Source organism: Pelmatolapia mariae, linkage group LG12 (genome assembly GCF_036321145.2).
Source record: "Pelmatolapia mariae isolate MD_Pm_ZW linkage group LG12, Pm_UMD_F_2, whole genome shotgun sequence".
NCBI classification, from domain to species: Eukaryota; Metazoa; Chordata; class Actinopteri; order Cichliformes; family Cichlidae; genus Pelmatolapia; species Pelmatolapia mariae.
Window position 1 is genome coordinate 25320088 of NC_086237.1, and position 27117 is coordinate 25347204.

General features: G+C 38.6%; 1 protein-coding gene across 3 annotated transcripts in view; it reads left to right on the forward strand.

Moving 5' to 3' along the window:
- The window catches only part of unc5ca (unc-5 netrin receptor Ca), a 188665-nt gene that overhangs the window by 120071 nt on the left and 41477 nt on the right, over window positions 1–27117 (forward strand). For all 3 annotated transcript variants that reach the window (XM_063489539.1, XM_063489537.1, XM_063489538.1), the window contains exon 4: window positions 2802–2905. In XM_063489539.1, the coding sequence (XP_063345609.1) occupies window positions 2802–2905 (104 nt within the window). The remainder of the gene's footprint in view (window positions 1–2801; window positions 2906–27117) is intronic.

Genomic DNA, 27117 nt, shown 5'->3' on the forward strand with positions numbered 1-27117 from the left:
AAAGTATGAGCACTACTGCAGGAGCAGTCATTTTTGGGATTTGGCAAAACTGTGCAGCACACAGGAGGCTCACATGAGGCTCTGGACATGAGATGCCATCTCTACACTGTAAAGATGGCGGCTCATCCTCCTCTGAGGACTCTTGAGGGTGACATGGAGGAGGTCTCAGAGGTAGAAACAGACCAACCGGAGTCCAACTCTGACTCATCTGATGCTGAGAGTGGAGAGGAGATGGTTGAAGCAGTGACAGAGCGGACTTCTCCTTCTCCATTTTTTTGGTCACCCCCATATTTTAGTCTCCCACAAAGACTGGAATGCACTGTTATGTCCCAGCAGTCAGAGGTTTGATCCCGGGACCTACGCACCATGCCACCAGCTATGCACTGGTGCTGATTGATGTATTAATGTATATTTCAGGCTGAAGCAGTTTTAAAAGACTGAGTCATTTAAAGTGAAAAAGATATGACTATATAATATGTTTAAAGAAGTCTCTGGAACGTTGGCATTTTTCGTTCTTAGGGTTAAAAGAGTCAGGATTTTTAAGGCTCATCTAAGAGTTAAAAAGGCTTGCTCCCATTCATTTTCTTTTAAAGACATGTTTGAGTCATGAGAACAGAGACATAGTCAACGTTGGACTGATGATAAGGAGGTTTGGTGGATTGATGATTTTGTGAGAAATAAAGGAGACAAATGAAGATGATACAGGGTGGTTTCATTTTTATTGGATGAGTTAATTAAGGGAACGTGGACATGAAAAAGACTTCAGACCAAGCAGATGGTTTTGGTGTTTAAAAAAAGAGACGGTCTTGCTATTGCTGCCAACTTTTTTGGCTCTCATCTTTCAGCTCCCACCTGCCATCCCAACTTCCACCTTCCCTTTCTCCCCCTCCCATTTTGCCTTGACTTCTCTTTCACTCCTCCACCTTCCATGTCTTTTTAGCCACTGTAAGGTGAATGCTCTGATGAAATACCCAGAGAGTGACTCAGAGTCGATTGGTTCAGCATTAAAAAATGTCCTGTCTAGTGTGTGGCTGTGTGTGTCCACAAATGGTGTACCACTGCTGACGGATAAGGTGATTAAGAGTACACCTGGGAACCAGGAAAGCAAAAGTATTCAAGGTTAACACACATAGACGTACATACAACATGGACACACACGCACGCACGCACGCACACACACACTGCTCTGTCCTATGAAAGTTCTCTGTATGGTTTTAAAAAACTAAGGGCAGAGGACATATTAACTGCAAGTCTTTTTTCCCCCAACCAACAAAGTGACTCTCAAACTTTTGAAAGTTAAAGAAAAGGTTTTTACCAGCTTGCCACAGCTAAATGAAGCCATATTAGTAGTATTTAAAATATTATTAAAACACCTACATTATATTTCTCACTCCATTTTCTTAAGGTATGCAAAAAAATAATCCATCAGCCTGACTTGTTGAAATTATTTAAATTATTTAGACTATCATCCGGTTACAAATCTTGCTTTTATTTGCACTAAAGAGATGTGAATGTAAGTACTTTATTTAAAAAGTAATTTGCAGGAGAAAAAAAGCGCATTGATGTTGCCATATTACACACTTTAGAAGTTACTGTACATCCAGAAGACGAGATGAAAAAAATAGTGGTCTCTTGCCTCATACTCCCACACCAACTCCATACATTCGTATGGAGAAATCCACTGCATTTGATCAGCACCATAAATAAAGTGACCTGCTAAGTCCTGCAATGCTGCCATCTATCTCGTGTTACAGCGTGCCTTTATGAGCTGTTTTCTGTGGCAGGCTAATTATTTTTACATGTGTTGAGCTCAGCTTTGGGAAAGGGATACACGATTGCAGTATATCATAAGGCAGCAGACTAGGGAGGTGAGCAGAAAGGCAAACTGTACTTCCAATACATGAAACGAATCAGAGGGCAATGTTCAATTAAAAAAAAAGACACACACGCACAGACCGATATAGAAAAACTAGTGTTAGAGGTTTCCCAGAGCAGTGAGATTGTCTGAAAGTTCATAAAATTGTGTAACTCACTGTAATAAGTACGAGACCATAAAAAAGATCAAACATAAACTTTTAGTGCTCCTTGAAACTAAATCCACAAATGTGACAGTGAAAGAAACATGTAAAGGATGCATTTTCTCTACCGTCCCCTTTGCCACGGTTCTGTTGTCCTGGTTCGTTGTCCTAAAGTCATCTACTCTGAGCTTTTTGGGGTTTTTTCCTTCTTCAAAATGAAAACAGCAGAGTCCTTTCTGAAACATTCAGTGAAAGAACCAGCAGCACATTCCATGCTGCTTTGTAATGCTGTCATTTATAATGGCATGTGAACCATTAGCTTGAATCATTTATTGTCTTTGGCCTGTTGGAGAGTCCTCAGCTTTCAGAAATCTGTATGGGAGGAAAGCAAGGTTAATGTGTGAAGCTAAAGCGTTTGGAAGTATTCGGAGCAGTGACTGTACTTGTTGCAGTTAATATGTATGCGTGTGTAAGTGTGTGGTTAGCTTTGTGCATCCTTGTGCAAACTAAGGTAACTAAGTGTTTTTTCTTGTTGTGGACTGAAGAGTGTGAGAAGTCAGCTGATGTTTGCTGTCTTCAAACACCCCCACCTTCATAATTACTGTGTCATTGTTAAGTCAAAATTAGGTAATGTCCCTGCTTTACACTGACAGAGCATTATCGCTTAAATGGTCTCCCTAACTGCTGAATCAGAGGAGGCTTTTTTGCCAGATGCCCTCGCATGATGTCTGGTCGACATTATAATTTGCCCCTAGGCATTAAGTTTCTTGTTTCTCTCCCCAGACCTGAAGAAGTCATTTGAACAAGAACCCCTGGGAAAAGAAGTATCTCTGGAGCAGGAAGTTCTGTTACAGTGTCGCCCTCCAGAGGGCATCCCAGCTGCTGAGGTATGTGCAGCGTTATCGCTAACTTCCACCTGAAGTGAATGTTAAGTAAGATGTGAGATTAGGAGGACTGCTAGAGCAGAACAAGGAAGTGACTGAAGAGAGGGGATGACAGAATGAAGACAACAATAGATGTAAAAAGGTATAAAAATAGAAATCATCAAGTGGAAATAACTTTAAAGTGCCACTGAAAAGTCAGTTATTACTTATGTGACACTTTTTGAAATTGCCTGGAACTTTGAACGACAGACAGCAGAACTGAGTGGTTTGATGGGTGCGTGTGCTCCTTCACAGTCTGCAGTTGGTGGTTGAAGGCTGTGCTGAATAAAAATTTCTTGTGCCTTTTTGGCACATTTTGTTAAATTGATATTTTTTTTACTATTACTAAGCCTAAATTTATAAGATTCAATATCTCCAAAACACAGCAGGGGTCAAGATAACTTTCATTTGTAAATGTTTTCCATTGCAACTGGCATGGTGAATAAGCAGCGTTTAGTATTAAATGATTTGGCGTTTGTCATCCGACATGTTTTTATAAGATATTGTTTTGCATTATCATGTTGAACTGCCACAGGGGAAATCAGGAGAACGGCCTAAATCCTAGTTTAACTGACAAGTTTCCGGTACGCTGAGGTAACAATAATCCCAAAACCTAAAGTTTAAGCTGAGAGTTAAGTGTCCCCAGAGAGCTAATTTGAGTACAGGATGTGAAAAAACTCCAGTGAATACAGAGGTTTAGTCTGTATTCCTGTACATTTGCATTTTTATTGCACGTTCTTTTACTGTACTTGAGTTCTGCAAAAAAAAAAAAAAAAAAAAGACTGAAAAATGGCCTGATTTCCTTTATTTGCACAGGTTTTTTTAGCAGTAGTTTTCTTGGCTTTCTGAAGGTCTTTTAAAGATTTTTCTTTGGACGTTAGCTATTTTTTCACTCAAAGCCTGGACCTCGACATTACTGAAGCAGTGTAGGATCAGACAGCAAACAAAACACTGCCAAAACCCAACGAAAAGCTTTTAAATGTCCTTCATGAATTCCAGAGAACTATTCCTGAAGTTCCCAACTTTCAATGGAGGATGACTCACGACTTTTGCACAGTTCTGTATAATGTATATAACAGTGAAACCTGGACCAAAGTAAATTCAGATTCAGTAAACAACAAATAAATTACACGATTTTAACATTTGCCGTGCTCAAGACCAGCTATTCTACATGTATTTCTAACACATACATACTCTTACTTGCCTATACTATGTGAGATAATATTGTGAGACTCGAGGATATTGTCAGCACATGTGTAATTTATTCACTCATCAAATGTGTCACACAGTAAACACCCACTTTGGAAGAGCCACACATGTCACTTCCACTCCCGTAGCGCTGTAACTACAGTGGAGAACACCATTTACAATTCACATCATTCTTTGCTTCCCTGGTTTCATCTGGCTGTGTTCCCACCTCAATGGATAAATACATAATTTCATTTAGTTGGTCACTGGGGAAGAGGAGCACGGCACTCGGAGAAGGCTGTTGTACAGGATAAGGAGTCTCTGAATCAGGTTTCAATCCTTGGGGTTTGATAGTCGTTTTCAATTGCAGCTAAGTACACAGCTCCCCTGAGAGAGAAACTGAAGGAGAGGGAGTGAGGGAGGCACTTAGACAGACCAGCATACAAAGTGAGGGAGAGTGTGGCAGAAAGGCAGAGATGAAGGACGGGTGTCAAGAGAGATAATGATAGAGAAATGAGTGGTATGGAAGAAAGAAAAAAACAGAGTGATCGTATTCTTCTGCTCCTAGAAATGAGTAATTCTTTTTTTGAGGGAAAGCAAGAAAATAAATTTGTTGAATTGTCACTTTAACAGTAGGAACCACAAAGGACATTCAAACATGAAGGCCCTTTCCACTCATTGTAGCTGACAGCAACACCACCACATTAACATTGACAACTTTCTTCATGGTAACCAATCTCATCTCTAATGACACACGAGTACCCCTACCTTATCTGCATCTCATAGCACATTTTATCTTTTGACACCTAACACAACACATTCATGCACAGAGGCATACACTCATAAATCTCATGGCCACACACACACAATACATACACGTAGACTCTTGAAGCAATTTTTCCACTGTGTTCAATTTGCTACCTTTTCCCATTCTTTTTTCTGCTGTCATAATGGGATCTTGGAGCAAATGGATTGGTCTGTCTCCCCTGTCTGCTGAAGCTGATTAGAAGGATTTAGGTTTAAAACCTGCTGATGACCTCAGGTTGTAGCCCTGACTTTCTTTTTTTCTCTTTTTTATCTGTTCTGACTTTCTATTCCTCTTTGTTCGTATCCTCTTTGCCATTCACATTCGCCGTGTCCTCTTTCGCCTGTCCAATTCTTCTATACATACATCCATATTTTTTTTCCCTTTAAGTGACAGTTCTTGTTACTGATGTCCTGTGACCTCTCTAAAAATGTTTTAACATAAGTTGACAACTGCTGTAAAGTTGTCAGTGCGACGGAGTTACGTGATAGCCACATTTTAACGCCCAGCTGGTATTGCATGGCTGTCAACATGCAGGACCCGACTCCTTGACCTCCCCCCGCTCAAAATAAACAAACTCAAATTTTACATGAATATTCATCAAGTCAGTACATGAGTACATAGAGAGTTATCTAAACATTAGGACAAATATGTGTGCACGTACAGCATTGGAAGGCACACACACACACACACACACACACACACACACACACACAAAGTATTATGGGACATATACTAAGAAAGAGATTAGCCAGTGATCATTTTAACTGCTGCCTGACGGCTAGCCTTGAGAGGTCAGGGTCAACCTAATCCGAGAGTGGAAAGAAAATGTCTGTACACCGCTGTGCTATTACAACCTTTTCACATTTCTCTGACAGTACTGCTCTTGTCAACAGTTAGTCTCCTCTACATGTTTTTTTCTCCTCTCTTTCACTCTAAAGCTCCCATTTGAAGCATTGTGAATTCCTTGAGACACATCTAAATCTCTTTAGACTGTGATAGAAAGCCTTTAAAAGCTGATGGAAAGCTACTGGAATCAGCAAGGAGGGTTCAGCAGTTCAACAGGAAAGGCTTTACGGACACAGACAGTAAATTCAGGAAAATCGCAACAGGTGCAGCACAAGGTTCAATGAAAAGCGCTTCCAGTGTAATTCACATTTTTCTGTATCTAAAACTAGAGCGTGGAGTCATCAGCAAAGTTTCTTGCTGGTGAAATTAAGCAGCTATTTCAAATAAAAACCTGAGGCACTGAATGGTTCATACAAAGGTTTTTCGCAGAGGTCGTTGTCTTGAAACATGAAAGGGTTGGAGTGACCCCAAAGGCCAGGCAAAGCCAGTTGACTGCACATAGCAGGTGGGGATATGAATTAGTGTGTGTGTGTGAATATTTGTGTGTTTGCCTGTCTGCGTCTGTCTCAGTGTGAGTGATTACCCCAGCTGCAGTGAAATAAACACATCAGTGTGTGGTGACAGGCCCTCCATGTGTCCATCCCTAACACACACACACACACACACACATACATACGTGCACACAAACACACACACACGTCAGACAGTAACTGTATATGCTTTTGGAGCCTTGTCAAATTCCCATCACATTCTTAACCACTCAATCTGCACCCTAAATAAGTTAGAGCTATTCACAGGGATAATAGCTTACCACCTACCTCTGCATTTGTGGGTGTAACTTTTTACCTTGCAGAAAATAATTTATGAATAAAGTTGTCAATTTAAATTTTCACTGAGATTTTATTAAATAAAATATTGTGCTGCATTTACATCAAGTATATATTCCATTACCTTGTTTATTTATTTACTGTTCACTATGGCATCATGGGGCATTATTTACCCTCTTCCATGACATTTGAATTCAAGCTCCATATCATGCCAAAATTCTCCCTACTAAAGTGTCCTTGAGCAAAATACACAGACAGCTGGCATGGCCCAGGTTGTTGTTTTAGCTTATCACAGCCAGCAACAGAAAGGAGACGTTTTACCTTCAGGCATAACCTACTCCTTCCCGAGAGGAAGCTGGGACATTCGTGGTATACAGATGTGTTTGTGTGAAACCAGGAGGCAAAGCTTTCACACACATATATGCATACACACACACACACACACACACACAACGCACACAAACACACAGGCATCTGGTTCCTAACTTCTTTTGCAATGACCATCAATGTCTTTTTTTTTTTTGTGAAGGACTTGCTGCGTTAACCAATGTGGAATAACTCTAGACATGCATTTGTGCAATAACCCGTCTGTGTGTGTGTGTGTGTGTGTGTGTGCGTGTGTGTGTGTATGCGTGCACGGTGTGTAACTTTGTGACGCAAATCACAGCAGACTTTTCTGTCAGAAGGCATCAGTGGCGTGGTGTGGCCAAAATGCTTATGGCTACCTCATTCTCACACTCATACTGTACACAGACACAAGTCCATTTCGGGCCCCGCAGTGGCCATTGTTAACGTGTCACATGATGACGTTTACTAGCAGAATCTTTCCCGAGGTTATAGCTTTGGTGTTGGTGGAGTGCTTTTAAATGGACAGAGAAGGTGACAGTGTGAAATAAGACATGCTCTTATCCTGTCCAGAGGTGGAAGATCTCTTAAATTCCTTTTGCTTTCTTGATGTCATTCTGGGGCCTCTGTTAGCTAAATGGTGCAAGATCAACTCTTTGTAAGCTATGAGTAAGTCTAAAAATGAATTTATCAGTAAAATATCCCTGCTTCTTGCATCAGATTGTCCATAAAAATGAATTTATACAGCGATTCATGCTGTAATATGTAATAGTGAAATAAAAGCAGACATGACTGGCACTTTTTACTTGTGTATTTTTTGATTAATAGCATTGGATGAACATGACATTTCCTTAGATTAAAAAAAAAAGAAGAAGAAAAAATGACCTTACCACTATACCAGAACAATGAAAGTCATTTTCATTGTGGCTGTTCTCTGGGGAAACACGTGTGCATGACAGACTGTGTGCGTGCCTCTGTGTGCGTGTTTTTTTGTGCACAAAAACAATTTATGTAATGCTGCCTCCCCAATAGATCCTTACCTTAATCCTCTTTGAGCTAGCATAGTAAGCCCCATGGCTCATCTCCCATCACATTTTACCTTGATCCTCAACCTCTGTCAGAAATCATCACCGTAATCCTCAGATTAGTCAGCAATCGCTTTTTTTTATTCTGACTACCTAGGTGAATTATTGAAATGGTGTTAAGATTATTAAAATGCTGCTGTGATGATCTATCATTGCGCAGTAATATCTAAATGGGGCAAATGAGCAAGAGCACCATTCGTCTTGTTTTGGCGGTCCATGTAATGTAGTTGGATGTTGGTAATGCCGAGAGGGATTATGATCATCATCTAATGATGTATGGATTCTTACACAGGAATGGACAAATGGAATGGACACAAATGGAAGAAAATACATATAGACATACGTAATATGCTTTATCTGTTATGCTCCTTACCTGAGTGTATAGCACAATAAGTCTATATAGGTCTACAAGTCTTTTATAACCACTTTGTATTTTATTTAAAAAAAAATGTCACAACTGAATACACATCCACACTCACAGAAAAGAGAATATATACATCCAGTGTAAGCTGTGATTCGGAGCCTTGGGAGGCTGCTCATCCAGCGATAAGCTGTGTCAGTAAATGCAGGCGTTAGTCAGATCCCACTCCAAAGCCAGCAGACTGTGCAGAACTGAGGAAAAATGTGACTTTTCCATTGCTAAACCTCAGCATCGCTTATCAGACTCCCTCTGTGCTATTCTGTTGACTACTCTCTGCTTTTATGCAGTTTTAAAATTAGTTTATCTCTGGCTTGTTTTCTCCGTTCATTTCCATTTGGTTCCAATCGCTGGTTCTAACTAGACCTTGAGATGCTAATATACAGCATTTTCTTCACAAAATATACTGCAAACAAATTGTTTTGTTTTTTTGAAAACATTCTTTCAGCTTTTCTTCCTTTTCCTGTGTTTGAGCTCATTTCGGAGCGCACGAACTGTCGCCAGATTGTGACTGGAACTGTTTTCTAAAAATACGAAACCACAATGTTTATCTTGGCTTTTTTCGCACAACGTTTAGACTTGTGCTCTTTCAGCTCTCAGAGTGACTGTACTGTAACTATAAGCATTTACAGTATATTTGTCCGTCATCTGGGCCATTTACGGAAACTATCAATCAACATTCAAATAGTCAAGCTTCTCATTAGGTACAGCAACTCTATATTTTGCTTTTGACAACTTAACCTGCATCTTTTTCTCCCCCCTTAGAGAGTACAGGAAGTATGTGGGCCAGCAATGTAGTTTTAGCTCCATGTGGTCTGAGGTTTGAGTCTTTTTGAATCTGGGACTTGTATGTATGGTACCAAAGGTTGAGGAGAGGACATAATGAAGGCTTTTGTGTAGATCCCTCCACATATCTCAGATTAGGAAAACCACCTCTCTCATTTCTTTACCTCTCCAAACGCTTTAGTTAACAGTAAACTCATTAAAAAAAAAAAAAAAAAAAAAGCTCTGGTGTCAAAATTTCTTGGCATTTTCGTGACTATTTTCGATTCATTTACTCTATTTCTTAGAAAATCTCTAAGATTTTCCCATCTCTGGTTTCTCATCTCTGTTATTTTGCTATTATGCCTTGCTGTTTTGTCAGTGTCTGCCACTTTTGTTATTCTGTCTGAATTTCTGTTTTTGTCTCTTTAATGCTTCCAACAGCTTTTGTTGACTCTCTTGTACTCTCTTTTCACTTTGTCTCTCTCTGTCACTATCACAGTCTCTCAGTCTTCCTCATGCACCCTGTCTTTCTTGACATAGTTCGAGACAAAGCTGTGGATTGATGGTGGCATGACAGTCTAGAGTGTACTGCATTGTCAGACAGCTACCCATGCTGCCCTCGGCAATCCTTGACAGTGTTGTCATGGATGAATGAACACACAGTTTTGACACGGGGTGCAACGGTGTCAAATAACAAAACTCTCTTCTGTTCTGTCAAGTTTTATAAGTTGTTAGACCTTGTAAGTTTTCAAGACCACAGAAAACTTTTACACTTGTAAAGTTGCTTACATGAATCCATAACATCTACAAAAGGGTTCTAGTCATTTCCATAAATATTTAATGAACATGAAATCATTTAGGACCTAAAAATACTTCTCAGTCCTGCTGCTTGGAAAAGTTGTCAGATAATTTTATGTACTTAACTACAAGAGCAATTGGGACAGTAAATTCCTCAGTTGGGACTTAAGCTGGAAAACACTTAATAAGCCACGGCTTTAAATAATTGCTACCAATTAATTGCTTTTTACTTGCATAACTATTCAGTTAAGTAGTCTTGTGAGTTACTAAAGGGGGTCATTGTCAGTGCACTTCATATGTTTTCCTTTTTTTTATGTATTATAAATTCATCTTCTCATGAAATAGCAATTATCATTAGATGATGACTGTGTAATCATTAGCAGGAAATATCATTTGCAAAGATTCATGATCTGAAGCTGTCTGATTGTCTAAAACATTACTACAGTGACCCTTTAATACTATTTGTATGTTTAATGGTGTTAAATCAAATATGAATACATTTTTGCTCAACTTTATTAACCATGACACTTCTCACACATTAACTAATCAAACACAATGCCAAGACACTTTTGGCATAATCCATGGTTTCCTGGTGTCAGAAGAAGGTGCCAGATTACTGCCCTTAGAGAAAGAGTGCTTCTATGCTTCTTCAGGATCCCATAAAGAAAAAACTGTAGCCCATAATAACATCTGCTCCTTGTTTTTAGATTAAAATCACTGCTTCATTTTGAATGACAGCTTTTGGGAAAATGTACCTTCAAAGATGGAGTATTGACAAACCTTATTATTCTTCTAAAATGTTATTTTCAATGGCTAGACTCATTTGTTTTCATAGGAACAATATTATATCCGTCTGTTCTTATAACTTTGGCAAATGTGCATGGAATAAGTAATCACTTTGCTAAGTCAATTATGTGTTCCTGTATTATCAATTAAAAGGTAACATTCTAGTGGCTGTTTGTAGAAAAAAAGTATTGTCAAGGTTTTTAGAAAGCCAACATTAGTCATTGCAAACTGAGAGAAATGATGATAAATCTCTGGCATTGAAGTCAAATACATTCATTACCTCTATTAAACTGTGTATGTATGAAATCTGTATGTAATTAAAAACGGTCATTGTACTTAATATCAAATTTTTTCCAGACAAAGGCAGCCAGGCAAATACGCCATTTTCCTACTCTACGCATCCATCAACAAAATCCAACACAAATAACGGAAAGGCCTCTAATTGCTCAGCTGACCAGGCTAATAAAACAAAGCTGATTTTGTTACTTGGTGGTTTTAATAACACTGGAGAGCTGGAGAGTCAATTAAAAAGGATTAGCATGCCCCCAATCAGCTCAGAGCCTCTTCATGCTTTAATGATTATAGAGTGTCATCAGTACTCCTACACTGTACAGTGAATCAGCTTTGACATCCACATACAAACACTTTGCTGTAAAAGTATGAAAAGGGTTAGCTTCCCACTTGTAACATGTACTGCCCGTGTACACATCCACACACATTTCTTTTTTATATATCTACACAGACTGCCTTTGTTAGGTACCTGCTTTCGGTATGTGCAACTATTAAAAGCCAAACGATACAATGTTAAGAGTTAAAAACCTCAGTTTTCCTAATTAAATACATCTTCAACTTTTAGTTTGTCACTTTTAAATACTACCTTAACCATGCAGCCATCCACCTTCTAAGACTATGAACTGCTCATCCGCCTGAGTATAAAAGAGCTTGAGGAGTTAACTTCTGAGTCAGACACTACAGGTGTACACTAAAGTGCATAAATAAGTTTGGAATGTACATTTCCCCTAGTATTTATGTCATCTATATTTCTTTCTCCATGTCTCTCCCTCTCTGCATCTTGCTTCCTTTCACCTTCCTTTGCATTCCCCACTCTTTCGTCTTCTGTTGTTCCCATTAGTGATGCTGAAGTACTTAGTAAAGGGGGGAAGAAGCAAAATACATCACTGTCCAGAGATATAAAGCAGTAGAGACACAGCTACAGAGAGCTTCGACACTTTTGCTGCACTGACCCATAACCATGCATGGGGCTGTTCTATAATTTAGCAACCTGTCAATCAGTTGAGCAGTGACTCACAGCAACCAGAATAGTCGGTTAGATGCTACACTGCCTTTAAAGACTTGGGAAACCTCTGTAATCTCACCTAATGCAACTGCTCTTCTGTGAAACGTTTGTTGTGGTAAACAAAATGTAGCTATTTTTTTCCATGTTATCAACGTATGAGTGCAATTAACTGTTTTTCTATTTAAATAATTGTTTCAAATATGAATGAGAATCCATCAATCTGCGAGGAACACCCAGCTGTTTAAATAAATAAATGAAGGCGTCGACCATGCAACTGCAGTCAAGCAGTCAGGCAGTTGTGTTCTTGCATATTATGACAACTTGAATCTGTGTCACCATATTTCATATAGCTGCTATAAAAGTGTGTGCTGCTGAGGCGCTCCAGAATTATATTTCCTTGTGGCATTCTGGTTTTGCAGATGAGACAGGAACAAAAAGTACAGCATCTGGTATTGAAACGCAGGAGAGAACGACTCTAATCTTTTTTTTAATTTCCTAACTTTCAGTTCCTCTATGGCAAGTTAAAATGTTACCTTTTGAACTTTAGATTTTTGGAGGTGTTGATTCTGATTCCAGCTGTTACTAGGTCAGCATCTGTTTGGGGAAATGTTCCCTTGACGGTGTCTGAGCTGTTGAGTGGATTTGGATGTTTTTCGTCTTGCCTCTTCGTCTAATGATTTGAGCCCAGGGTCTCATTTCAGCTTTCCATCCCCTAACACTCTCACCCAAAACTGTCATCTCTGAATTTCCGCCTTGCCTTCAACTGCTATTACTGCTATCACAGGTCCCATACATTTTCTTTTCCTAAGAGGTCTTGGAGTAGTTTTCTCCTGGTTCGGCTGTGTAATATTTTTGAATTCTATTTTCTTTTGTTTGTTTCAATTGCAGCTACTAGATATAGTACTTTTTCCACTAATGACCTACCTGTGTTTGCAAAATTCAAGGTTCAAGCTTTGCACACTTACATTCCTGGTGGATATTTTTTTTTTTTTTTTTGGCTTCCAAAATAGTTGTGATGTTACAAATTCTATCTTCTTATGTGCTTCTCCTTCATTTTTGAACTGCACTTTCAAGTCACTGACCTTCTATTCTGTTTCCTTCACTTTTTGCACATCTTTTTCCCATTTACTCGCCAACCACCTGCACCGAGTCTCAAAAGAGCAACCCATCCATCAATCCTCCATTGTGGTAGTCTATCCACTGTATGTAATGTCTGTTTCTTCTTTTGCTTAGAGAGATAGGTTAGGAAAGCTAGCGCTGGGAGGAATTACTGGTGGATTTTATACACTCATGCACATTTAAATACCTTTGTTTTTCTTTTTCTGTCAGTTTTTGATTTAAGGAGAAATATGCTTTTGGTTTTACCCTTTTTCTCTTTGCCTTGTCTCTTCCCATGCATTCCTCTCATGATTTTTATTTCTCTTATGTTTTCCAAATTGTTGGGCCTAATGGATTACCACTGTATATCTTCACCAACTGGTCCTCCACTCCCTTTTCTACTCATTTACCACCCCAGTCTCTTTCCTCTCCCCCTCATCTTTCTTTCCCTAATTGTGGCCAGACCATATAAAATTCTAAATCACACTGTCCCTCTCGTAGCCTCCCTTACCTCCTCATCACCTTTTTGTTTTTTCTTTTCATTCCATTCTCCTCCACGGGCGCCCTTTTTTCCTTCCTCTCTCGCTGCCTCTCCCTATTTGTTGACAGTGCCGGTTTAGCTTTAATGGATCACCCATAGGTATCTCCTCTTAGCCTGCTTTCCCCGTTTCCTCCTCCTCCACCGCCATAATCACGGCCTCCCCTAACTCTCTATCTTTTCCTCCCTCACCGTTGCCGTGGAAATACCTTTTCTTTATCCGGCCCTCTCTTGAGATTGTTCCCCATCCATCTTTTCCTCCCTCTGTCTCTCTCCACACTTGAATGTTGACATGAGAGGGTGAGTCTAATAGATCACTGTGAAGCATCTGCACCTGTGTTAAATCTCAGCGGTAACACATAATGTGTGTGCAGGTGTGTGTGTGTGTGTCTGCGTGTGCATGTGTGCATGTGTGCGCTCTGGAGAAGCCGATGCAAGCTTTTTGTTCAGCACATCTGTGACCTCCTTTAGTGCTGAGCAACTTCCTTTTTTGCCTCTCCTACATTTCACCTGCTTCTACCTGCTTCCCCCTATTGTCCTGTTCTTTCTGCCACTCATAAGGTTACGTGTCTGAATGTGAACAGATTAGTTGCATTACTTCAGTTTTGAGGGATAACGCAGTAGTAAAAAGCACATGTATTAAATATTGCTAATAGACAAATAATTGTGAATTCATTCAAAGTACAATAATTAGAGAAATACTGGTAACATGCAAAATTCTGATGTATGATTTGCACGTCAAGCATCGTTTACTGAGTGTGTACCATTTTGCACAAGAGCATTAGTTCATAGAGCGGCCTCTGTAGGCCTGTCCCAGTCACACTGGGTGTCCGCCTGTGTCCCAATTCTGTCTGTGAGGGACACCTTGGAGAGTACTCAGCTATTCCTCACACTAATGCACATGGAGTTATTTTTTTCCTCTCCTATATGTACTTTTCCTCAAAGCCCAAGTCCATGTATTTTCTAGTCTTAGAGCTCTTTTAAAAATGTAAACCAAGTTGTCTTTCTTTTTATGTACAATACTTTGTAGAATTCTCAGACTATGTATGATGTGATCACAAAATGATTGATGTGTGACTTTAACTATAAAAAACAAAAAGCAGGTTTAAATTTGGCTACAACCACCTTTGTCATAATCACCTTGTGCAAACACCTCTCCCAGCACTCCTGCCATGGTTGTTATGCTTTGTCACAGCAGTGACTGTTCAACTAGAAAAAACAAAGTATAAAAAAAAATCATGGTAGATGTGTTTAAATGCAGTTGCATATTTTTGCTGGACTGATGTTAAAAAAACAAACATTTTTTACACATTGACTATTAAAACAATTGATCAAAACACTGTAGAAATCTATCATATCAAGTCTTTGCAGTAACCTTAAGGGTAAACCTGTGTAAACTGCCTTATTCATATATATACCCCTAATTATGTGTCTTTTGCTTACAGCATAGGAGAAAAATTACCAGGAGATAAAAATGTTTTCCTGTTTAATTTTTTTAACAGATTAAACAGAAACACAAAAACAAACAACAAAATAAACACAAATAATTTAAAATTGAATTTTATCAAAGGTGTCTTTCAGAACATTATGTGTGATGATCGCTGATGGCGACCCAGTTATGTCACTGTGGTTAATTGGGTCTTTGTGTCACTTGCCTGCATCTTCTTAATTAAGCTGTCAGAGCCTCTGAAATTTCATGTTGGCAAGCATGCATACAGTACACGCCTACACACACACACACACACACACACACACACACACACACACACACACACACACACACACACACACACACACACACACACATATATACAGAGAGACACACACAAACATTTCACTTGCGTACATGCCATATAGCAATATAGTGACCTCATATTAACCTGCGCAATCTGGCCATTCCTGGCATGTATTGCACTGGTTTGTGACTGTAGTTAATTCCCCACAGAAGAACTGGACAGCAGGATTTTCCTAATCACCTCCCAAGTGTAGTTGGGATGTAGACACAATTACCAGGACACGTGGCCAATTATAACAATAACATGAAATAGGGCAGATATTCTGTAGGCCACAGAAGTTTGTAATATAATCAACATAATTCAGTGACAGTCACTGTCACTACATGTACAACATATTACTTTTTAAATACGTTCTTTAAATCATTCATTTCTGGTATTGTGTTTGGCATCTTTATCTAGCACATTGTCTTTGACTGTTGGTGGGTTTGGCTATGTCTGCTTACTACACTTTTTTTCTCAGAAACAAAATCTAAATTTAAAAAACAAAACCTTAAAATTCATGTTTATTGGCATGTGTTGGTTATATATACATAGTATTATAGATTTGGTATGTCATTTTTATACTGTTTACAATTAAATAAAAGGTTTAAATTATTAGAAAACCATTGCATTCATTTTTATTTTCACTGGAAACAGAATTTGTTTCGTTTTTTTTTTTGTTTTTGTTTTTTTAATAAATATGGTTGGTTGGATGGAGGAAGACAGATGTTAATGTCCAGTCAGGTTCATAAGTATTTGGCTTAAAGTATCATATAAGATCTTTAGTTGATATTTGAAACCAAGATTAACTTGTATGTTGAATTCTGAATGAATGAACAAACCAACCAAGCGTGCTTTGTATCGACTGGAGACAAAACTGAAGACAGAGATGGTCCAGCAGAGTGCCCTTTTCAACAGAGTATTACAAACAATTCTTATATTTAAAGCTACATTAGTGTGTCCAATTACTTTTGGATATCTGAAAGTAGGTAATGTGTATAAAAATGGTTAGCAGCATAATTACAAAAATCAGTCATTCTTCAGATACTTAAGGACTTAACTGCAGTGGAGATGGGAGTGAGGTCAGTTTGTCCAGACTTTTTATTGGCACCAAAATGTGGCCATTTGTATTTGTTAGAAAGTTACAAATTGTCAGATAAAGCAAAGCCAAGAAATTAAACAACAGAAGGAAAATGAACACACTCAGACACACACACTGTCTGCTCTGTGCAAATTTGCTTAACCTTGATTGTCTAAATCAATGGCTACTACTTTTACACTTAAGTGGTAAAGTTAGAACGCTTAGATATATAACAGGTCGATTGCAAAGGCTACTTAGATGTTCAGGAAGGAAAAAAACAGTTTAATGTGAAAGCTTTCAAATGGAGAGCATAAAGCAAATGCACAGACTGAGTACTATATATATATATATGCAAACATATATATATATATGTTTGCACAAATGCCTGGTGTACCATATCAAACAATTTCTAGTGTTACTGTAAGCAGTGATCTCCAAATCAATTTGCAGATGTTCACATGCTGAATCATGGCCATGGATAGCAGCTTCAGCGATTGTCTACCCATGAGCACAGTGAGTGAACACAAACTCCCAGGTGCATCATGATAGTTTCATTTAATCCATTTAGACAATGATTTCACTTGAAGTGCCATCTTTATTTGATTCTAAAGAAAACATTCCAGGACAAATTATTTTAGTCTTCTTTCCACTCCATGACTGTTACGCTTTTGTAATTGTTTGAAACAACAAAGTCTTTTTCTTCATCTTAACACAATGAGTTAATTGTTTTGTCTAATGTCAAAACACACACACACACACACACACACACACACACACACTCACAGACAGTCTTCACCATATTCAAGCGTGCTGTTGGATTAAATTTCTATTAGCTTTCCTCGATTGAGTTTGAAGATTGTTGATTAGCCAGTAATGGCCTTTGTTACTGCACTAATGAATAGCTTGATTACTATTCTACTAAGCTACACATCAGGACCCAGGGGGGCGCGTGTGTGTAGGTGTGTGTGGCATCTGCTGGTATTATCGTCTGATAAACACACACAGACAGTTATAGCCAATTGTCTGGGTTTGTGTCAAGAAAGCTGATGGCAGCAGGAGAGAAAGATAGATGGTCTGCTTTGCCAGCACACATCTCTCATTGTCTCTCTCTCTCCTGTATCCCTCACTTCGTCTGTGTCTTTGCCTCTCAATATGTGTCGTCACACCTGCTCTTTTTTTCTCCTTCCTACTGTCACTCTGTTGTCTTATTCTTCATTCCTGCTTCCCTTCCCTCCACCTCTGTCTTCCTCTGCCCCTCTTTCATTTGCACTCTCTTTCTTTCTTTCCTTCGTTCTTAGATGTCCTCCTTTCCTCTCTTGTTTGTATATCTCTTTCTCAGCTTATTTCCACTGATTAGACCGACTGGGCTCTTGAGGACTAAGTTGGCTTGCGTGTGGCTTTGTTAAATGTCTGTGAGAGCATATGGGCATATGTGAGTGTTTGATAATGGAAACAGGCATGGTAATTACAGAGATGGCTCTATAGATGCCAAACAGAGCCAGTAATAATGAGTGTGGCACATCTGGTTGTAATGTGTCAGTGTGTCTATCTGAGTGTGTGTACTGGCTGGGGGTTGAGTGGGAAAGGGCAGTCAGACAGCTGGAGTTATATATGCTTCACCAAAGATACAAATAAGCATTTTTTGCGACAGGCATACCTTTCAAATGTCACCAAGGCATCGCGCAGACATGCCTTGATGACATTTGAAAGAGAGAGAGAGTGATTAAAGGTCATACAAGTTCCTTATAAAAGCAGCAAGTACTCAGCGTCTATAGGAACTGGGTATGTTAGTGTACTTTCAGATTCCAGCCTTGGATATGAAGTCATACCAGTATTTATGTCACATCAAATCCTATTCTGAAATTACACGTATCACATACCACATACAATACAAAAGTTGACATAGCTTCTGACTCTGTAAAGTGTAGCGAATGCATACCTTAAACTTGCATTCTTGTTAAAGGCCATCGGGGGGGGCGATAGCTGTGGTTGCAAAAAATATTTTAGAAGTCTTGTACAAGCTAATTGGAAACGGCCCTTGCTCTACCTTTATAAATGCATTGTTGCCTAGTTTATGGTCTCAGTCACGCATGTTGGGGCATATATTTTGATCGTTCCAAATGTCAGTTCAGTTCGATTCAATTCTGTTTTATTTATAAAGCATCAAATCACAACAATAGTCACCTCAAGGCAATTTATATTGTAAGGCAAAGTCTTCACAATAATGGAGAGGAAACCCCAACAATCAGATGGCCCATATGGGCAAGCACTTGGCGACAGTAGAAAGGAAAAACTCCCTTGTAACAGGAAAGAACCTCCAGCAGAACCAGGGTCATGGAGGGGCGACCATGTGCTATGAACCGCTGGGAGGGAGCGGAGGGAGACGGGACAAAAGACACACCGTGGACAAATTTAATAATATCTAATGATTAAATGCAACGCGATGTATAAACACACATAGTGAGTGAAAAAAAAAAAATGAGTGAAGAAGAAATACTCATTGCATCATGGGAAGCCCCCCAGCACTCTAGGCCTATTGTAGAATATCTAAAGGAGGATTCAGGTGATCCAGACTATCTAGAAAGTAGAAACCAAACTGGGAGCTTGGTCCACAGAAGATGGGCCTGAAAGCTGAAGGCTCTGCCTCCCATTTTACTTTTAAATACACAAATAAACCAGCAGTCTAAGGCTACGTTCACACTGCAGGTCTTAATGCTCAATTCCGATTTTTTGATCAAATCTGATTTTTTTGTCTGCTCGTTCACACTACAAATAAAATGTGACAGCAAACGCGCTCTAGTGTGAACCCTCAAAGCGGCCCGCATGCGCAAAAGAAGACGTCACACACAACACGCTCTGTTTAGACCCAGACCAAACAGTATTGTTTGACTGATGGCCCTTAATATAAAGACTTGTTTCGGACTTTACGTTTCCCAATTTTGCTTTAAGTTATAAAGTTATTTTGTTATTTACATATGGCCTAATAATTATCCTTATAGCTGTTTTAGAGAGGAGCGGTGCGTCAAAGGATAGTTGCAGATTTCTGTCAGAATCTGCAGATTATACAGTACAAATAAAATGTTCATGTTTCTCCAAGGCTGTCTTCCCAACAGTTTCACTGACATCTACACTGGATGGCCAGGAAGCGTTCACGATGTCCTCTCGGGTGCTTCTCCGGTGCTGATAATTGGCGTCTGTCTTGTGTCAGTGACGTAAAAGACGGATTTAATGCGACATGACCGTTCAAACAGCAGTCGCTTTCTAAAACATTAGATGTGTATCTGATTCAGTACCACATACGTAAGTGACCCAGGTCGGATTTGAAAATATCGGATTTGTGCTGTTCACACTGTCATACCATGATCGGATATGGGTCACATAGGGTCATAAAAGTCGGAATTGATGCGCTTTCGCCTGCAGTGTGAACGTAGCCTAAGAGTGAAGTGCTCTGTTGGGGTGATGTAGTACTATGAGGTCTTTAAGATTAGATGGAGCCTAATTATTTAAAGCCTTTTATGTGAGTAAAAAGATTATAAATTCAATTCTGGATTTAACAGGGAGCCAATCAAGAGAAGCAAGTATGGGAGAAATCTGCTCTCTCTTTGTAGTCCCTGTCAGTACTCTCGCTGCAGCATTTTTGGATCAACTTAAGGCTTTTCAGGGAGTTTTTAGAACAAACTGGTAATAATGAATCACAGTAGTCCAGCCTAGAAGTAATAAATGCATGAACAATTTTTTCACCATCACTCCGAGACGTGATGTTTCTAATTTTAGAGATATTGTGTATTATCCGTTATATGCTCCTTAGCTAACGACTTGAGATTGTCAGGAACGTGCAGTTTCACTTTCATACGGGATTCAAAATGCCAAGATGACAAGAGCACAATTCTCTTTCCGAAGCTTTGGAACAGAAATGTATAAACCAATAGGTGACATCACAGCAACTATGCCCATCTTTTACACTGTATATGTTAATACATGGTAATGCAAATGCACAGCAAAGACAGAGTGGATAATGTCTACAGAAACCAAGAAATAAAGCTATTTCAGGCCATTCACCAACTGTTTTTGGCAGCATGTTTTTCACTTGCAAATATAACTTACCTTTAGTAGTAAATAAATCATCCCTTGTGTTTTTGATTAAGTACAAACTCGAGGAACTTGGTTAATATCAAAATCATCTGACCATAACTAAAATTATCATCTTTCCTAGACTAAAGTAATTTAGTCCACACATAGTATACAGTGTCCTGCACTTAAATAGACAAAACCAAAGCACATCCTATGATATCAAATGTTCTCACTTGGAATAATCCTCCCTGGAAACCGCTGGGGAGATCGTTGCAGTGTGGGAAGAAACTGGAACAACTGAAGGAAACTCTTGCAGACGCAGGGAGAACATGTAAGCTTGACACAGTAAAGGTGAGGTGACAGGGCTAATCTCTGAAGAGCAATCTTCTCTCACTTTCTTTTCTTGTTTGTCATGAATGTCTCTTTACTGTCTCTTTCCACTGACACCCAACACCCCAGTGGAAATGAAGCCTCCTGGAGCAGGTGTAGTGTGGGTTTGGATTATTAAAACATGGAAATGGAATGCATATTTAGTCCCCACCCACACATAGGTAGGGTAATCACTATTAGAGCTCTTTAACCCACTCACATAAGGATCCAGATAATATAAGTAATCAAGGGGATAATCCTCAGCGATGAACATACATATTAACACTTCAGCATTTCACAGACACATCCAAACACACACACACAGGCTCACACATGCATGGCGTACAGCTTGATTTCCGTGGTTTGACTGCAGAATCAGGTTGTAATTTAACTAGCCAATTTTGTATTCTGTCATACTCTCATTGTGCTTATTGTGCATAGATGTGTTTTTGGCTGCTCCTATTTTGAAAAATTAATGTTGTGATTCAGTGGCAGATTCTACCCATAGACCTTGTATCACTAAGCTGTTATCAGCTCCCTTATGAGACTCTTTGTAGTGGCTCTACAAAGCATGTCATATTTTAGCATTTGCCATAGATATTCTTTGCTTTGTTATCTTACTTCTTGCTCTGTGGTCTGCCATTTGTTTTGCTTTTGCAAGATTTATACTGTTTCTTTTTGTGACACAATATGACTATGATGTTCCTGCTTTGCTTTTCAAACCATGCTGCACTACAGTGTAACAAAAGGCAATATATATCTCTCCCTTTATGTCTTGGCCTACTTTTATCTTTCATAGCATACAGGCACGTCTTTGTTCCACTGCCAAAGAAAGATGCATATCTTAATAGATTGTCATTAAATGCAATGCATTTACCTTTTCTCCTGTTTTGATTTGTTTTTAAGTTAGAAAACAGCTGAAAGTATTTTCATATTTAGATATGCTCACTCCCCAGTACAGCAATATCTATCACCACAAGTGGGTACGTTAGTGAGAGCCAGGGAAATGCAAACCTGCTTTTATCTGGTAGTCTTGCTCACAGTGTATACCTGTAGCCAAACCAATGTCAGTCTTTAGCTCCAAACAGCAAGAAAACAGGAACAAAGTGAGTGTGTAATTGTTCAGACAAAGCCTTTATCCTTTCAACAAAGAAGCCCTTTTGATTTCTTTGTTTAAAGAAAAAAGAATGGACTCTTGCTGAACTTTTTTTTCTTTTAATCCTGTTACAGTTGAAACGGAGGGCATTGTTACAGCTTGTGTTTGCAAGCGTATCAAACGGTGCCTTCTGACACACTCAGGTTTTGTTTGTGATCACACTCAGAAAACACTGGAAATATCTTCACACTTGCATGTATAATCACATGCATGAAATGTTTTGTATCAGCATAAACATTTCATGTTTATGCTGATACAAAAAACTTAATTTAATGGTGTCTTTGTGTAGTTGTGGATGTGTATATATGTGAGCAACTGTATTTTATATTACTATGATGTATATATTAGGGGGTTTTTTTTCTCAAATGACACCTAGAGTCCCAAATCAAATTTTAGTTTGTTGATGATATTGTACCAGACCAGGTTTACTTGGGTTGTGTGCAAAACCCTCTTGTTGGGTACAAAAAAAACCAAACAAACCTAAGCTAAAATGCCATGGCCACAGGTACCCATATGGAAAAGATATATATAAATCTTATAAAGTTTGTATCTGTCTTGTGTGAAACTTGTATGAAAAGCATACAAGAGTGAAAACAGATATAAGATCCCTTGAAAAATTATATAAATGAAACTTGTATGTTTTGGATACTTACTAAAACAATATATGAAAGTAATGAGAAAGTGGCCACTTTCATGAGTAAATCATATAAGCCTTATATGATTCACTATATGAAGTAGGCCACATCTGATGCAAGTCTTTTATAAGTTTTTTCTATTTCTTTTCCATATGGGTAACTTTGCAGCTGGCCTTATTACATATGTATTTTGTAGGAGTTTCACTTTAAGACCATAAAATTTGGGGCGAAAACATTTAAAAGAACCAGAGAAACGTGATTTTACTGAGCTTTGCAGCAAACGCTTTATTGAACTGAATTTAAAAAAAAGGAAAAAAAAGAAAGAAAAGTCTTATTTTGTGCCTGAAATGGTTATAATAGCTGTCACTAGGTAGGTTCATTTATTTGGAATAAGAAGGGGAGAGTTTTATCAGTGTGAGTGCATACTTGGTGTGACTGGTTTTCTCAAAGCTGTAAACGAGGTGCCAAAACATTGGTTGTATCCTGTTAGTCTTACTGGTGCTCAGTAATACTGTTTTTTTGTTTTGTTGTTTTGGTTTTTTTTGATGAAATGGGCCAAAACCTAGATGAACTCCAGTTGGCGCATCAGGGAGAGAAGAATCTCAATATAAAACACATTCAAGGATGCATATTTTTTGTCCCTTTTTACAGTAGGCTGATTGATTTGCTAGTTTTTAGTCACACTTCTACACAGAAAGATGCCTCAAGTGTTTTTTGCACCTTTCTCTGCAGTGGCCACACAGACCACTTTAATTTCCTTCTCTAGTGTTGGACCAGTAACATCATACTGAAATGTTTGTCAAAATGCAGCCATTGCTATGACTGAGTGTCTAAAGTGTTGCATGAGTGCATGAATCTTACAATGTTGACTTGTATATCTCCAGCCTCACACTGTACATCGCAGTAACATTAACACATGGGCGTGCAAGCTTAGAGCTAAATAATGTTTTTGTATTCTTCTACACATCAGTATTGATCCCACAGATTTATAGACACACCATCCAGCAGAATTCCTAACAGAAGACTTTGTCTATAAATAAAATAAATGTATTGATTCTCATTTATTTAAATTGCCATGCTCTTAAAACCTGCACTGTAACATTTTTGTTAGTAGATCACTCGCTTTCTCACCTTGTCTGCTCTTTCAAATTAGTATATGTATATGTATATGTAAGCTAATTTGCACTCTTCTTGGCAGAATGCTGGTCATCACTGGAACAAACTATCTGCATCTTTGTTTCTAAATCAGTTCACTGTGCACTCCCATCAGCGCTTTTTTGTGATCTCATCACACCAATTTGCCTCATTTAGTGAATTTGGCCATAATAGTTGCGATTAGGTAAGTAGCATTCATGGTTAGAGTAGGAAATAATCAATGTAAGTCAATATAATGTCCTCTGATGTGATAGAAACATGTGCGTGTGCATGCATGCGATTGTGTGGGAGAGAGATGAGGGTCTTTAAAGTTTGGCTCGATTGGATGTGTGCGCGGGGGAGCACGGGGGGGACGAAATAAGAAGAGAAGGCTTGAGTGAAAATTGGGGAAAAAGAAAGTTTAAAAATGAGGTGTCAATTCTAGTGTTTCATCTGGGCAAGATAAAAGAACAAAGAGAAATCAGTTTAATGTTAACTTTGATGCTCTGAACCTTTGATTCACTCACAATAATTACACTGACACAGGTAAGCGTGCATAAACACATACTCGCACAGGCCTTAAGATTTTGCTAATCTATTTAAACACTTTGGCATACACTATTCAGTTCAATTCATAAAATTGAGATATTAACTCAGTCTTGCAGCCACATACATTATAGAACACTTTGCGCACAAATGTAGCTGTGTTCACAGTATGAGGTCAGGAACCAAAGAGCTGCATTTACTTCTCTGCACATTAGCATAATGAACATCCGTTAAGAGATTTTGTTGAACACTAGACAGCCCTGCTAAAATATGATTACAATGTTGTGCAACAACAGATGTCAGATTATAAAACATGATAAAAAAAAAATATGACCGAGGAAAAACACAATTTTTTTTTTCCCTAACTACTTGTGGTGTTGTTGCTAAAATATTCATGACATTTAAAACATTGTCAGGTACTTAACAACAGTGGCTGTGCAAGGAGGGCTAGAAATTTATTTAAAATGTGAGAGAAATTAGCAGGCAGTTTTGACATCCTGTTTTATACTGGCTTAACAACACAAGAATGATTAAATGCCACAAATGAGTCTAGGTCGTCCATCCATGTATAAAAAAAAAATTGCTTGGTCTTTCAGACCATCCAAAGAAAAATTAACATTAGACATGAATTCTGCCAGGCATCAGTTCATGCCCTAAGGATGAAGCCCACTTGGGTCGTGCAGCAGGACAGTGATCCTAAACACACCAGCAAGTCCACCTCTGAACAACTCAAAAGCTCTCCATTCTGACCAAATTAAAGCAATTCCAGAGAAGGAGTGAAAGACTCATTGCCAGTTATCACAAAGACTTAATTGCAGTTGTTGTTGCCATTACTTTTTCACACATGACTAGGAAAGTTTGAACAGCATTTTGCATTTACTCGGCTTTTCCTCATCTAATATTCAAGTTTGCTTTGTGTCTGAAACATTTAAATGTGACCAATATGGAAAAACTACGAAATCAGGCAAGGAACAAATAAGTCTTCTCAGAACTATATCCATATATTTGAATTGTTCTACCACTCTTCTTCTAGTAACTTAAGCTCCACATTCAGTTAACCTGGGCGACCATCTATTTGTAACTTGTTAGTTCTGAAGTTCTGTGCATGATGAGTATAAACAAGAAAACCTTATTGTTAATAGTACCTGTTTTCTGGCATGTCACAGTTTGCCTTAAAGCTGAGTAGATGTTAGCATTTTTATTAAGCATCTATATTTGTTATCCTCTGATATACTCTATATATATCTCCCTGTCCATAGATGCAGATTGCTCGCTTACTCAGTGCAAAGTTTAATGAAACACAATCACCAAAAATTTCTGCAGGTCTAAAGCTGTCACTGTACTATTGGCTTAAATGTTTTATTTCATTATGAATTTCCTGTACTTGTATTTTATGTAAATATAACTTAAGGTAAAAGAAAAGGTCACCTCAAACAGCATTCAGCATTCCACTGCTATTTTTCTGTCTATATTTAATTTGTGCATTTCTCTTGTTTTACCGGCTGCACTGAAAATGTAACGAGCTAGAGTGAGAGAGTCTGTTTGGTACTGGTTGTGAGCTTTAGTGTTACGATGCGCTGAAACCCACCGTGGACTTTGACGATGCCTGAAGACTGACGCGTGTTAGACTGATGTGTGCTCTGTTGGCTTCAGACAAAGAGACCACATGTGGTGGCTATTCTACCACTGCCACTGCATCATTAGCCACAGCTGGTGTAAGACTGTGTGCATGTGTGTGAATTGCAAAGGGTGGCTGATTGGATCAAACCAACCCCAAGGGAGAATATGTATTTGTTATTTTAACTCTCGCCCCCACGTCACCTGTCTCTCTCGGTTTACCCACACGCATTCACACGCTTCCGCTCCTATTCTGTTTCTTTTCTATAAAGTGTGTGCATGTTAGATTAACATGAATGCAAGAGAAAAAAAGAAAAATTAAATTAAATTAAAAAAAATTCCATTGGATCATCTGGGAAATTTCAGTGTAGCAGTAAATTATAAGTATTAACATGAGCATCCAAAGCACCACGAGAGACTATTTTTGTAATACAGTGAACAAGAGACTAGTTTTACCAAAAACAGTGTTACATTTGTTTGCTTAATGTCATATTTTATTCATTTTAAGCGTCCACGCTGTCTAATGGGATGTGTTGGTGATGGCTAATTTGTTGATCCAGGTTTTCAAACTCATTTCCACACACAACCCAGTATGATCTCAAGTGGGCCAGACCAGCAAAATCACTGCATAATATCCTACAAAAACAAATGGTTCCCTTTCTTTTACTGTGCATAAAACATTGATGAACAGCTTGACATGTCATGAGAAAATAAATGTCTTTCAGACAATTTATTTTTCCCCACATTTAATAAATCTGTCATTATAAAACGCTGCTGTCTTAACTTAAAGAAACACATCAGTGGGACTTTTGGCACCGCTGTCTTACTTCAGTGTGGTATGGCAGGGCACGGGCAATTTCTTTGTCAGGAATGAGGCTGCAAAACTGACACTGATTCAAAACTGTGGCTCAGATGAAATTACCACTGTCACAGCACGCTCCATTCATAATGGCATTACAACAGAATTTTTCCTAGTGCAGGATACAAAGAAAA